General features: G+C 41.7%; 1 protein-coding gene across 1 annotated transcript; it reads left to right on the forward strand.

Moving 5' to 3' along the window:
- Nucleotides 1-207: 207 nt before the first annotated feature.
- Nucleotides 208-8,055, forward strand: Smp_032230 (hypothetical protein; the record flags this gene model as incomplete). The annotated part of the gene is made up of 5 exons (XM_018790364.1): nucleotides 208-265; nucleotides 7,491-7,612; nucleotides 7,645-7,777; nucleotides 7,809-7,888; nucleotides 7,921-8,055. The coding sequence occupies exons 2-5, from the start codon at nucleotides 7,571-7,573 to the stop codon at nucleotides 8,053-8,055; spliced, it is 390 nt and encodes a 129-aa protein (XP_018646371.1). The 5' UTR covers nucleotides 208-265; nucleotides 7,491-7,570.
- Nucleotides 8,056-15,738: the final 7,683 nt, after the last annotated feature.

Consider the following 15,738-nt stretch of genomic DNA (forward strand, 5'->3'; position numbering starts at 1 on the left):
AATCTAAACTGACTACCGGTTGTGAGGGGTGCAATCACAGTGTATCCGATTGTGATCTGTCATGAATGCGTGAATAAGAGCTTTCAGCTAGATGTGTCCATTAAAAGTAAAGAGATCAGCATCAAATGTCGAAGACTGACTGAGCTATTTATTTTGAGGATTTAATTATCAACACACAAAATATAACTTAAAAAGAAGCGCCAAGGACGTCGAAGACGGTACTGCCTTATTGTATATTAAGGCTGTGCATGATACCAAGCATTAAGTTTGTAAGTCATGGTAGTAAATTGACCATTTTAAAGTATTCTAAGGTAAAAGTCCTGGTAGGCGCTTCTCGGAAAATCATCGATTGTCTGCGGTGGACAGATGGACAACCATCCATGATCGCAAGAGAAAGTTTGACGTCATTTACCTTGACTTCTCAAAAGCTTTTGATAGGGTCAACAATATATGCCTTATTAAAAAGCTCAAAAGATTGGGTATCAAGTCACCTTTACTGGATTGGCTCGCTTCATACCTAAAAAGTCAACATTTTAAGGTCAGGGTTAACTTCACTTCCTCTTAGGCTATGGAATGTCCTAGTGGGGTACTATAAGCCACTAGGTCACCTCTGAGACGCCTGTATTCTAGTGGGTAAAGATTCAGTGATTGGAGGCGCTCTTCATGAGGCTTGAGGTTGAGTCCCCGAAATAATTTCGTGGCCCTCTGTTGGATACATTCCAGAGTGTCCTGATCCTTTTGAAGTGAATAAGAAAACACTATGTTTCCATACTCTGAGTGATGTCGAATGAAACTGTTGAGGATTATGTGCAGAGTTCTCCCGTCGATCTGGCCAAAAATGCGCTTCAACGTTACCAATGCAATGTTTGCTCGAAAAGTATTTTTGTCACAGCGTAAGACTTCAAATCGTAGGGCACCAGCTATTCTTTTTTTTTCAACTAGGGATACTTCTAGAGGAGAGTTGCCTAAGTTGTAACTGTAATCTGCAACATGTCCCAGATGGACTACTATACGCTTTGAAGTGTTAAACGTAAGTCAGTTGTCATCTACCCAACTTTGAAGTTGAGCCAGATCCTCTTCAAGTGCCAGTTTATCCTCTTGGTTGCGTATCTCTCTCCAAAGTTTCACATCATCAGTAAAAGTAATAAGTCAGACGAAACTTGTTGTGGAAGATCGTTTATGTAAATCAAGAGAAGAGGTCCTAGTACCGAACCCTGGGGGACCCCACTAGGACATTCCATAGCCTAAGAGGAAGTGAAGTTAACCCTGACCTTAAAATGTTGACTTTTTAGGTATGAAGCGAGCCAATCCAGTAAAGGTGACTTGATACCCAATCTTTTGAGCTTTTTAATAAGGCATATATTGTTGACCCTATCAAAAGCTTTTGAGAAGTCAAGGTAAATGACGTCAAACTTTCTCTTGCGATCATGGATGGTTGTCCATCTGTCCACTGCCGTCAGCAGGTTGGTTATCCAAGAGTGATTTTTTCTGAAACCGTACTGTTGGGGTGAAAAAATGTTTAAGGATAATAAATAGTCATGTATACCTTCGCATATCAGGGACTCCATAATTTTTGAAGGTATAGAGAGAAGAGCTACTAGTCGGCAGCTTGAAGGTTCGCTGCATCAACCTCCTTTGAAAGTCGGCGTGATGTCAGTCAGCTTGGGCAGTATCATAACCCTCACACAAATCGAATGAGATTTGTGCGGCGCATATATATCTGGTGCTTCCTTGCACCAATATTTATGTGTTTAAATAAATAAAAAAACAGTCAGCTTCCAAATTTCCGGTAATTTGCCTCAGCTTGGCGGGTGTTAGGACATCACGCTAAGTGGTGATGCCAAGATTGAAGCTGCTTCCCTCAATATAGTAGAATGAACCATATCCGAACCAGGAGGTGTCTTTTTCAGGTGCTGCAGTTTTCGGCACACCAAGTCAGCGCTCAGGTTCACTTTCGGAAGTCCTGTGAAGTTTCTGATGAAGCTTTCATCAATATAGTTAGTGTGGGTCGTTTGAAATGTCCGAGAGCACCGTTCAACCAGAAGGTTAGCGGCGTCATCGCCGTTGTTGGTCGGGCCATTAGGACCTAACGGTTGGGAAACTCCAGTTTTGGCCTGTCGAAGAGAGGTTGCATGACGGAATAAGTTTTTCGGATTGCAGACAAATTCATCGATAAGTTTTATCTGGTACTGAAATCTGTCTTATTTTATTGCCTTTGTGCATATGTTCTTTATTTGTTTGAATTGCTTGTATTACTAGCATAGCATCTAAAATACTCGCCTCAATAATTATCGAGCGCCTAACAAAGACTCATGAACTGTAAACACGAGAAAATCAGGCGGGCTTCAGACCTAGTCGTAGCTCTATCGACCACATATTCACCATTCGTCATGTCCTAGAACACAGGCATGCTTGTCAATGTCCGACAATGATAGTTTTTCTTGACTTGAAAGCAGCATTTGACTCTGTAGACCGAGAGGTTCTGTGGCAGTGTCTGTCATTGAAAGGTGTACCTGAGAAGTACATAAACTTTGTGATTACTCTTTACTCGAAAACTACTAGTCGAGTCAGAGCTTTTAAAAAACTGTCATCTGATTTTGCAACCTCAAGTAGTGTCCATCAAAACTGTCCATTATCTTCATTTTTGTTTAACTTTATAGACATACTGTTTGAAATAACGTCCTCATCGACTGAATTTTCGGGCATTGATCTATCAGGAGGTCCACTTATCGACTTATAATACGCATATGACATAGTCCTGTTTGGTGAAGACGCTAACAAAATGCAGAGTCTTCTGTTAGAACTGAGTAACAATGCCAGGATATTTAGAATGCGTTTCTCCTCCTCTAAATGTAAATTGTTACTACAGGACTGACCTCGACGTGGTGGTCGGGCTTGCCTATCGTGGTGAATCAACCGAGCTATACTGGCTGGAACAATCGTTCCTCAAGGTCCTACCATGCCAGGCAGGTCGTTTGAAGAGCGGTGAGACTAAAAGCAGCAAACCCAAGGTCCGAAGGCGAAGTCGTACTGCTGACTGTACAGAGGTGTGACAGCAGTAAGGTGTTTCCTTCAGACAACCAGCATGACAGCGATGCTGCCTTCCCACAAGGAGGGGTGGGGTTAGAAAAGGTCGACCCTAAAAATGCACACCTCGCCTTATCCCACGGATATCCGTCTCCAGCAGTAAGGTTTTTTTTTGAAGAACGGAGCTAACACAAAAACTACCCACGAAAAGGTCGTGTGTGACCGACCTCAAGCAGTTGTCCCTTGGGCACTGCGGTCACGCTCTCAGGTCATTAAGACCACTTCTAACCCAATTTCTTTTTCAGGTACCTCTAGAAGAACCCTTCCACGGTGTGCGCAACCGGGAAGTGATAACTGCCCTCATACCTCTAACAGCACTCAAGACCACTGTATTCATAATCAATCTCCTTCTTCAATTCCTACTATTCCTTCTACCTTGACTTTCAACACTAAACTTCCTCTCTCGGTTTCCTCCTCAAGTGTCACCATGGCCAACGATTCTAGTGCGCGAAACGCTGTCCCAGGTCTACTAAAACCTCGTTCCAAACTACACATTGGAGCCTTCAACGTACGTACCCTATGTCAAATCGGTCAACAGACCTCCTTAGCTAAAACCCTAGAATCTCGTACCATTGATGTATGCTGTGTCTCCGAAACACGTATACAGGATCCCAGTGTGGTCATTTACTTGACCTCGCCTCGCCAAAATGGACAGCCAACGAAATACACCCTCCGTGTATCTGGCGACCCGTTGGCTAGTTCTCGCGGACTTGCAGGTGTAGGCATAGCACTCAGTACAAGGGCAGAACAGGCACTACTAGAATGGATCCCCGTTAACAGTCGCCTGTGTGCTGTCCGGCTAAATGGCTCCAATAAGAACTCGGAAGGATAGGGACACACGTCGTTGCCTTTTCGTCGTCTCTGCCTACGCTCCCACTGACTGCAGCCATGATAAAGTGAAAGATGACTTTTACAGAAAGCTCTCTGAGCTTCTTCAGAAAGCTAAGCGCTCAGACATAGTAGTCGTAGCGGGTGACTTTAATGCCCAGGTAGGCAGCTTAAACCAAACAGAAAGACATTTAGGTGGGTGTTTTAGTATTCCGGCTCAACGAACCGATAATGGTGATCGTCTATTGCAACTATGCTCAGACAATCGTTTATTTTTAGCAAGCACTAATTTTAAGCATAAGGAGAGACATCGTCTAACATGGCGACCACCTGCACCAAACCAACGATGGACTCAAATAGACCATATTGTCATCAGTCATCGTTGGAGAGGCTCAATAGAAGATTGTCGCTCGTATTGGAATACTTGTTTAAACTCTGTTCACGCTTTAATACGAGCGCGCATTTGTCTGCGCCTCAATGGACGCAGGAAAAGTACACGAAGAAGACCCATTAGGATTGAACTGGAGGACGAGAAAGCCAAATGCGAATTCCAGAAACAACTGAGTTCACATCTAGGCAGTTCTGTAAACGAGACTGACCCAGATGCTGCTTGGAAAGACACACGAACAGCTGTGGAAACAGCAGTCACATCTATTAGTTATTTAAATCATAGGGTTCCAAAAAACCAGTGGATTTCTTCTAAGTCTATTTCACTGATGGATTCGCGTAAACTCATCCCATCAGGCTCTGAACATGACGAAGAGCGTAAAGAAATTAGATCTAGGTTAACTAAAAGTCTAAGGAACGATCGTGAGCAGTGGTGGGCAACGAAAGCAAAAGAGATGGAAAAGGCAGCGGCTGTAGGCAACACCAGGCAACTATTCAGACTAATAAAAGAAACCGGAATTAAGAAGTCAAGTGTAAGTGAGACAATCTCGGAAAAAGACGGAACCCTTATTTGCTCTCAACCCAAACGTTTAGAACGATGGGCGGAACACTTTAAGGAGCAGTTTAGCTGGCCTTCAGCTACTGCACAACTACCCACTATTCCTAGAAAACCTGAATGGAACATTGAAGTAGGCCCCCCGACCCTACTTGAAGTTCAAAAGGCTATAACTAATCTGAAACGAGGAAGAGTAGCTAGTCCAGACAGTTTGGCTCCAGAGGTCTTTAAGTATAGTGGTCCAATTTTAGCGATTAGTTTGACTAGTATTTTAAATAAAATCTGGGAGTTGGACGTAAACCCATCCGACTGGTCACAATATCTGATTGTCCCAATATATAAGAAGAGGTCAAAATCATCCTGTGATAACCCTAGAGGAGTTAGTCTCACTAACATAGCATCTAAAAGACTAGCCTCAATAATTATCAGGCGCCTAACTAAGACTCGTGAACTGCAAACACGAGAAAATCAGACTGGCTTCAGACCTGGTCGTGGCTGTATCGACCACATATTCACCATTCGTCAGGTTTTAGAGCACAGACACGCTTATCGGCGTCCGACAATGATAGTTTTTCTTGACTTGAAAGCAGCATTTGACTCTGTAGACCGAGAGGTTCTGTGGCAGTGTCTGTCATTGAAAGGTGTACCTGAGAAGTACATAAACCTTGTAAAGGCTCTATACTCGAACACTATCAGTCGAGTGAGAGCTTATGGCGAACTGTCATATGATTTTACAACCTCAAGTGGTGTCCGTCAAGACTGTCCACTATCCCCGTTTTTGTTTAACTTCATTATAGACCTGTTGCTGGAAATAACACTCTCTTCGACTGAATTTTCAGGAATTGATCTCCTACCAGGGGGACCACTAAGCGACTTAGAATACGCAGATGACATAGTCCTGTTTGGTGAAGACGCTGACAAAATTCAGAGTCTTCTGTTAGAACTAAGTAATAATGCCAGGATGTTTGGGATGCGTTTCTCCCCATCCAAATGTAAATTGTTACTCCAGGACTGGCCTGCGTCAACACCTGAACTAAGGATAGGGAGTGAAGTAGTCGAACGCGTCGACAACTTCACTTATCTTGGAAGTCTGATCAGCCCTAATGGGTTGGTGTCTGACGAAATCTCAGCACGGATTCAAAAAGCTCGTTTGGCTTTTGCCAACTTACGTCACCTATGGCGAAGACGAGATATCCGTCTATCAATTAAGGGACGAGTATACTGCGCATCAGTTCGCTCTGTTCTACTTCACGGCTGTGAAACATGGCCATTAAGAGTAGAAGATACTCGTACGTTACTAGTATTTGACCACAGATGCCTTAAAAATATTGCTCGCATCTGCTGGGACAACCGGGTAAGTAATAGTGAGGTTAGACGCAGGGTATTAGGGAACGATGGTAAATCAGTTGATGAGGTGATGAATCTTCATCGACTGAGATGGTTGGGCCACGTGTTACGCATGCCTGAACACCGATTACCACGACGCGCTATGATGACTAGTATTGGGGATGGTTGGAAAAGAGTTAGGGCGGCCAAACCAAAACATGGCATCAGTGTTTGAAGTCACTAACTTCTAGCCTGAGCCATGTTGGCAGATGCAGACTACCTGGTTGGGGTCCGCGTGACTATCGTAACCAATGGTTGGAGACTCTGTGTGACATGGCTCAGAATCGATCACAATGGCGTAGGTGTATACACTCTTTATCTTCCCTTAAACCTTAAGATTAAAATTGCTTCATAACGTCCTTCCTTCCTATACTATATCCTTATATACAACCTTTCTTTATATACTACCACCACTAAATTAATTACGTCTATGAATCCGGTGTTCATCTTGTTGTGCTAACGAGGTATGGCAACTTGGACCGATGCATATATGTGCCTGGTCCTACGTTGTAGCTGACTGACTGACAGGACTGACCTGCGTCAACACCCGAACTAAGGATATGGAGTGAAGTAGTCGAACGCGTCGACAACTTCACTTATCTTGGAAGTCTGATCAGCCCTTATGGGTTGGTGTCTGTCGAAATCTAAGAACAGATTCAGAAAGCTCGTTTGGCTTTTGCCAACTTACGTCACACTCAAAACGGGTAAAATGTATGGAAACGGGTGGTACAAAAGGCTAGGATAAACTGAAACTTGCCTCGACGTGCAAAACTGAAAAAATCGAATAGTAAGCTGAGGCAAAACCATAGTTTAATATTAAGTTGGTTAGAACATAAAACGGAAAGTAATCTGCCGAACGTATAGATTAGGAGAGATTCTGTAGATCGGAAATGGTACTTTTGTTGCGTAAGGACACAGCAAAAGTTTGAGAAATGCAAATCACGTTAGGACTAATCTTCCCGTTCGTAAGGCGCAATGACGATAATATTAGTGTAGAGTTTGCTATCCTGTCATGCCACTCACTGTTTGGTGCTTTGCTGTCAAAGTTGACCCACTTCTATTTTCTTTAAAATCATATTTACTTGTGTATTATAAGCGCCTCTTTACATCAGAAGTAGTATTTGTTCACCGATAAAAACCGTTCAAAAATTTACTTAACTAAGTTTTACACTATCTTCAATTTTAGATGAATTATATGCTAGATAACAGTGCTCATCTTTTTCTCATGCCGTCTCTTTTTTCACAGGTTGAAATTCAGGCCACAAGTCACGCACGGCCTTATTTATCGTTATAGTTGTCAAAATCATTTAGCGAGATTCTTCAAACATGGATTTGCTCGATAAGGATGAGCCCATATTTTCCATTCAAGTAATTGACGTTTTATATTTAATTTCTATCAGGAATCAAGAGATGCTTTTGTTGTCATGACAGAAAGTGGCATAATGGATGATGGAATTCAGTTCCGTTATGCTGTTGACCTCCTCCGTACTACTCGTAAAGAGGCACTTAATCTCTCCATTAAGTTATTAGAAGGTTTGTTTAAGTCAAATAATACTACTTGCAGAATTATTTAATCGCACAAAGGATGACAGTCTACAGCGTGACTGTTTGTTTTATTTGGCAGTAGCTTACACTAAGCTGTCAGTAAGTACATTTGTTTACGTAACACCTCACAGGACTATGAAAACGCAACTCGTTGTTGTGATAATATATTGGCGATACAACCATCAAACCAACAAGTCGAAGAATTAAGGAATACAATACAATCTCGTGCTAAAAATGGTATGGGAAAACGTTTTTCTAAACCTTAATTGGCTAAATGTATGTTTATTCGGACTTTGAAACGTTAGTGAATTTAGTTTCACACTGCCGTTCGCATAGTGACTGAAGGATTTATGATTGTATTTAGAACCCATGAGTTTTCATGTTTTTAGGAGATAAATAGTTATTCGTATCTAAAGTGTACAGAATCAGAGTATTATCTTCCAACACTTCAGTTTCATTTGTGATACTCTGCAACACCATAACTAGACAGCAAAAATGTCTCGCTTGGAATAAGTGGACAGATTTCGACTGTTGAGGTTAATAACCTTGTCTACTTTGTCCCTTTTTCGTACGGGTCCAACGTTTCTCAATCACTGGTTAGATTGAATGAATGTTAAATAGTGGCGTTTTAAGTAGTCAACTAACTAAAGTATGGCTCAGTGGTCTATCGGTTAAGTGCTCCGGCGCGAGACTGGTAGGTCCTGGGTTCGAATCTCGCTCGCGAGGCGGGATTGTGGATGCGCACTGCCGAGGAGTCCCATAATAGGACGAAACGGCGGTCCAGTGCTTCCAGGTTATCTTCGGTGAGAGCAGTTTTGCTCTATGCTTGTGAAACCTGGCCTCTCCGAGTTGAGGATGTTAGACGACTCTCTGTGTTCGATCATCGTTGTCTCCGACGGATTGCTGACATCCAGTGGCAACACTATGTTAGTAATGCAGAGGTTCGGCATCGTGTGTTCGGGCGCAGAGACAATAATTCAATTGGTGTCACCATCTTGAAACACCGACTTTGGTGTCTTGGACATGTTTTACGAATGTCGTCCCAGAGACTTCCACGTCGTGCATTATTTGCCAACGCTGGGACTGGTTGGAAAAAGCGGAGAGGAGGTCAGTGTATGACATGGTGTCGTGGTATGAAAGAAAGCTGCAAAGGGCTAGCTTCTGTTGGTCCTTCACGACTCCCTGGCTGGGGTCCGAGAGATGGTGCAACACAGTGGCTAGAGACGTTATCAGATATGGCTCAGAATAGAAGCCAGTGGCGATCCTGCTGCAACCTTCTTTTACTTTCTTCATAAAGAGTGGTTCTAACTTTCTTGGCTGAAAGAGTTTTCCGGTTGTACATTTCAGTCCCCTTTATCTTTTCATCCTTTCTCTTCCTATTTCCATTATTTTGTGTGGCGCATATGTATCTGGTGCCATTTTGTACCAATATGTATGTGTTTCAGTCAGTCAGTCACAACGTAGAACTTCGTACGTACGTACATCAGTTCGAGTTGCCATACCACATTAGCACAGAGATGCAGTTGTCGATTCAAATCCCATAGTGGTAGAAGTAGTAGGAGTATAATCAGAAATCCAAAAGATTAGGGGTTTCAAGAAATTATTGAAGGAGTATAGTACAGTGAAATAAATTTGGAAAGAGAAAAAGATAAAGACATGAGGAATTCAGAAGATTAGAATTTGGTAGAACACAAAGAGTGGATGCATCTTCGCCATTGCAAACGATTTTGAGCCATGTCATTCAAGGTCTCTAACCATCGGTTGCTGTCATCTCGCGAATCCCAACCAGGTAGTCTACACCTACCAACATGGCCCAGTCCACTTGTCAGTGACTTCATTGATTTGTGCCACGTTTTGGTCTGGCCACCCCTAGCTTTCTTCCAACCTACTCCTACACCATGAAACATTGCACGTCGGGGCAGTCGGTGGTCGGGCATACGTAACACATGTCCCAGCCATCTCAACTGATGAAGTTTCACTACTTCATCAATCGATTTGCCATCCCTACCTAGTACTCGTTTCCTAACAACTGCATTACTTACCCGGTGGTCCCAGGATATACGAGCAATGCTTCGAAGACACCTATGATCGAACACTAGTAGCCTACGAATATCCTCTACTCTTATTGGCCATGTTTCACTGCCATAGAGTAGGACGGAGCGAACTGCTGCACAGTAAACCCGTCCTTTGGTTGCTAGACGGATATCTCGCCTACGCCATAAATGACGCAAGTTGGAGAAAGCTAGACGAGCCTTCTGTATCCGTGCTGAGATTTCGTCACATACCAGACCACAAGGGCTGATGAGACTTCCAAGATAAGTGAAGTGGTCTACACGCTCAACTACTTCACTCCCTATCATTAGTTCAGGTGTCGATGCAACCCAATCCTGAAGTAACATTTTGCACTTCGAGGGAGAGAATCGCATTCCGAACATGCCTGCATAGTTGCTTATAGTGGTCAGAAGACTCTGCATGTTGTCAGCGTCTTCACCGAGTAAAACTATGTCGTCGGCGTATTCTAAGTCGACAAGTGAGTCTCCTGGTAAAAGTTCAACTCCTGGAGGTTTAGCTGATGAAAGTGCTATCTCTAAAAGTAAGTCAATGACAAAGTTAAACAAGAATGGGGAGAGTGGACAGCCCTGACGAACGCCACTTGTGGTAATCAGTTCTGATGACAGTTCGCCATAGGCTCTAACTCGACCAGTTGTGCTCGAGTAGAGAGCCTTTATGAGGTTAATGTACTTCTTTGGTACTCCTTTCAGTGACAAACATTGCCATAGAACCTCACGATCAACAGAGTCAAATGCCGCCTTAAGGTCAAGAAATACTACTATTGTGGGACGTCTGAATTTGTGTCTATGTTCTAGGACCTGACGTAGGGTGAATATCTGGTCTATGCAACCACGTCCAGGTCGAAAACCAGCTTGGTTTTCTCTAGTCTGCTCTTCACGAGCTTTGGTTAGGCGACCTAGTATTATTGAAGCTAATATTTTAGACACTATATTAGTCAAACTGATCCCTCTGTGATGTCACAAGAGGACTTTTGTCCTTTCTTATAAACTGGCACAATCAGTGATTGGGACCAGTCAGATGGAATTACGTCCAGTTCCCAGATTCTACCTAAGACCTCAGTCAATCTCACTGCTAGTACTGGACCACCATCCTTAAAAATCTCAGGGGTCAACCTGTCAGGGCCTGCTGCTCTCCCTCGCTTCAGATTTCCTATAGCTTTTTCAACCTCACAGAGGGTTGGAGGACTTACATCAATTTGCCATTCAGGACGACTGGGGATCGTGGGTAATTGAAGTGTGGCTGAAGGCCAGTTGAACTGATCCCTAAAGTGTTCTGCCCATCGATCCAACCTCCTGGATTGAGAATGAATTATATGCCCATCTTTATCTGAGATGGTTTCACTGATATTCGGGTTCCTAATACCGGTTTCTTTAACGAGTCTGAATAGCTGCCTACTGTTACCTATTGCCGCTGCCTTTTCCATCTCTCTTGCTTTCGCTACCCACCACTGTTCACGATCATTACGTAGACTTCTTATAAGCCTGCGCTTAAGTTGACTCCGCTCTTCGTTATGCTCAGAGCCAGGTGGGATGAGTTTACGAGCATCTATCAGTGCGGTAGATGCTGCCGAGATCCATTGTTTCTCCCTAACGTTATGGTTTACCTTATTAGCGGATATCACTGCTGATTCCACAGCTTTTCGGATGTCATTCCACGCTGCCTCGGGGTGGACACAACTTACATGGCTGCCTAACTGTTTTTCTAGTTGTTCCTGAAATATATTCTTAGCTTGCCTACCATTAAGTAGAACCCTTAGAGGCTTCCCTGCAGTGTCTTTCCTACGTCCAGTAAGACGCAGACAAATACGTGCTCGCACTAGAGCATGATCTGAATCTAAGCATGTGCCCCAGAATGAGCGACAGTCTTCTATCGAGCCCCTCCATCGGTGGCTGATAGCGATGTGATCTAATTGGGTCCAACGTTGGGACGAATTCGGGGGTCGCCAGGTCAAAAGATGTTTTTCCTTATGCTTAAAGTTAGTATTTGCAAGAAATAGGCGGTTATCTGAGCATAGCTGCAACAGACGGTCGCCATTATCTGTTCTTTTCGCCATGACACCATAAGATCCACCCAGGTGTCCTTCCCTTTCACTTAGTTTACCTACTTGAGCATTAAAGTCACCTGCTACTATTACTACATCAGAACGCCTAGCTTCTCGGAGAAGGTCAGAAAGTTTCCTGTAGAACTCATCTTTTATATCGTCTGAGCTGCAGTCAGTGGGAGAGTAGGCAGAGACGACGAAGAGGCAACGACGAATTTCCCTATCTTTCCGAGTCCTTACTGATCCGTTTAGTCGAACAGCGCATAGACGACTGTCTACTGGGATCCAGTCTAAAAGAGCTAGTTCTGCCCTAGGACTTAATGCTATACCTACTCCAGCGAGGCCACGGGAAGCAGCGTCAGGGCTTCCAGATACACGGAGCGTGTATCGAGATGAAACTTTATTTTGATTAGGTGCGGTCAAATGAATGACACTACTCGGATCTTGTATGCGCGTTTCGGAGACGCAGCACACATCGATGGTGTAAGATTCTAGAGTTCTAGCTAAGGAAGCCTGTTGTCCTATTTGGCACAATGTTCGGACATTAAAAGTTCCTATATGTAGTTTAGAGCGTGGTTTCAAGAGACCAGGAATAACGTTCTGTGTACTCGAATCGTTTGCCCTAGCGGTGCGACGCGATAAAAGGACGTGGGAAGGGTTAGTCGAGGAGATAACAGAGTTATTAGGTGTAGGAAGGATTTGAAAGCGACCAACTTGGTCTTGTGTGCAGTTAAGGGTATGAGGGCTAGTATCTCTTCCCGGCTGCCCACACCGTGGAAGGGTATTTCTTGAGGGACCTGAAAAAGAAGTTGGATTAGTGTTGGTCTTAACGACCTGGGAGCGTGACCGCAGTGCCCAAGGGACATCTGCTTGAGGCCGGTCACGCACGGCCTTTTTGTGGGGGATTTTTGACGTGTTAGCTCCGTTCTTCAAAAGTCCTTACCGCCGGAGACGGAAATCCGTGGGATAAGGCGAGGTGTGCATTTTTAGGGTCGACCTTTTCTAACCCCACCCCTCCTTGTGGGAAGGCAGCATCGCTGTCATGCTGGTTGTCTGAAGGAAACACCTTACTGCTTTCACACCTCTGTACAGTCAGCAGTACGACTTCGCCTTCGGACCTTGGGATTGCTGCTTTTAGTCTCACCGCTCTTCAACCGACCTGTTTGGCATGGTAAGACCTTGAGGAACGATTGTTCCAGCCAGCATAGCTCGATTGGATCATCACGATAGGCAAGCCCGACCACCACGTCAAGGTAGCAGCAACGGTCGGGTATGTGTTTAAATAAATAAATAAAAATAACCAAAGTATATTACAGGTCATGAGCATTGGTTAACACCCAAATGAACTTTGTTGTTCTTGCTGAGCGGCTGTTAGCTGCCGAAATGCATTCAAATTATTGAAGTAATCTGTTTCCAAACATTATAATACTGATGCAATAATAATGTTATAATAATGATGCAAGTAGTGGGGAGCAAAACTGGGTTTGGAATTTCTGTGAAATTCTAATATGATGACAGATTGCGAAGTCGTTTCTGAGAGATATAGTTATGTGGCTTTATGCCATTTTAATCCACAGATAGTTTGAAACTTCAGTATAAATAATTCGAAAGTCTTTCAACTCTTACCAGATTTTACACCTAGTTACTGATTCCAACGATTTGTACTTGTAAATCACAGGTTTCTGTACAAAAATATGAGAAAAGTAATTTTACAGACCAGTTCACTTGGATTATATAAAAATAAATATTTATTATTTTAGATGGCCTAACTGGCTTAGCAGTTGTTGGTGGTGCTGTTTTAGGAGCGGCTGCATTGTTAGGCATTGGTCTTGGTGTTGGTTTATCTAAACGTCGATAACCTGAACTATTCAATGACTATAATTTCTATCACATAAGACTTTTTGATCATTTTCTTTGATTTTTCAAAATATGTACAAATGCCTGTACGAATTGTTATTAACTTCGTTTTCTATGTTAAAGCAATACATGTGATACGTTTTAAATCTATTTGATAACTACCAATTGAACAGCTTAAAGGGCTTTGAGAATTCATTTTAGCTTTCATGAGCAGGATAATAATAGTAGTCGGGACGGTTAATTTGGTCGGAAAGCTGTCAATGGAAAAAGGGTGGTCTCTGGGTTTTATTTTTTTCTACTCCTTGAAATCTGCTAATTTGAGTTGTTAGGTACTTACTTCTCAAGCTTAAACTACTATAAATGGAATTCGAGAAGATTTACTAAGTTCAGAGTCAAATGCTGTTAATTATAATTCTACTGTAGTTCAGGTTTATTAATTTTATTGTTGTAAATTATTATCGTAGCGTTTCGTTTCTAACCTATAAACTTAGTAATAATAGATTGAATATAGATTATGTATTCAACTAGATATGAGAGGGAATCTGTAGCTTAATTAAATATTTTTGACATGATTAATTGAATCAGCTGGGGATCGCTATGTCAATCACTCTTATAAAACACTAAATATACTGACAAATTAAACAGAAGTAACCTGTGTGAAACCATGTGGAATATTGAAAGTATCAAGAAAGTTGTTTAAGGCCATTAAACAAGGTTGGTGTGAGTTAATTAAACTAAGTATAAATCGTATTTAAATAGACTAGTGAGTGATATGCCTGCAAGATTATACATACATACACCTTGACCGAAATGGCATGACGCCAACTTTTTCAGACCTGTTTTTTTATTGATCGCACATAATATTCTTGCGTTGTTCCTTTGTACTATTTAAACATGGATTAATTTTGATCTGGTTATTTGTTCTCTGAAGAGGTGGCTTACACTGAGTCACGAAACGTCAGAAAATCTAATTTTCTATTCATTGGGATATTACAAATATATTATTTTTATTTACATCAATCTACCCCATGCTCAATTTACTCGAAATTATCAAGTCAAACATTGGTAATGATACTTGTAAACAGATTAGTTTTATTATAATTCAAAGGGAGATTGCCAATTATTTATGTTTGACTCACCGTAATTATTAATAAAAGTATATATTTAAGTGTATAAACAGTTGGTGACAATAATAGTGAAACTGAAATGTAATCAAGTGTTACATTTTCATGTGTAATTAGTAAAGTTAAAGTTCTGAGACAATCATTATTATTGTGAAATCATTTTCAAGGTAAAAATACTATTGTTGAGTTTCTTAGTTATATTACCCAACACGCTAAATGAACATTTTACTTGTTAAACTTTAACGTGAACATTGTTGGAAATGACGTGAATGTCAATACAGTATGTATGAATGTTAAGTAACCATGTTTTCCAATAATACTAATTGGATCATATCCGTCTAATAAGTTCCACTTCATCTAATTAGTATTTGATTTCTATTATCGTGGATGTCAGTAATCTACCCGATGAAATCATCTTTTCTGAAAGAGCAAAACAAAAACAATATAAATTGTAAAAATAAACCAAACAGGAATACATATTTGATATCAGAAAAGTCTTCATAAACGTTTGATTTGAAATAAATGTAAATTATTTTTAAAAAAACGATGCTATGGAATAGTGTCAGTGACAATTAAAATTGAATACACTGATGTATCTACGATGAAGGCGACATTAATTTTGCTGTCTTGATAATACCACAATGTGCCTTTATTAACCCACAACATCTGTTTCTCACTACTGATATATCATAGATAAGGTTTGACTTGTTGTTTTGTATTCAGCACTGAATAATATTCAATTTTAATTGAATGAAACTGAAGTAACATTAAATGACCCTAACAGTCTCTTCTTAAACCTTTCATGGTTTAGAACTAACTGGATTATGGTAAGCAGAGATGGATAGTGGCTAGCA

This window comes from Schistosoma mansoni (assembly GCF_000237925.1).
Source record: "Schistosoma mansoni, WGS project CABG00000000 data, supercontig 0125, strain Puerto Rico, whole genome shotgun sequence".
Taxonomy (NCBI): domain Eukaryota; kingdom Metazoa; phylum Platyhelminthes; class Trematoda; order Strigeidida; family Schistosomatidae; genus Schistosoma; species Schistosoma mansoni.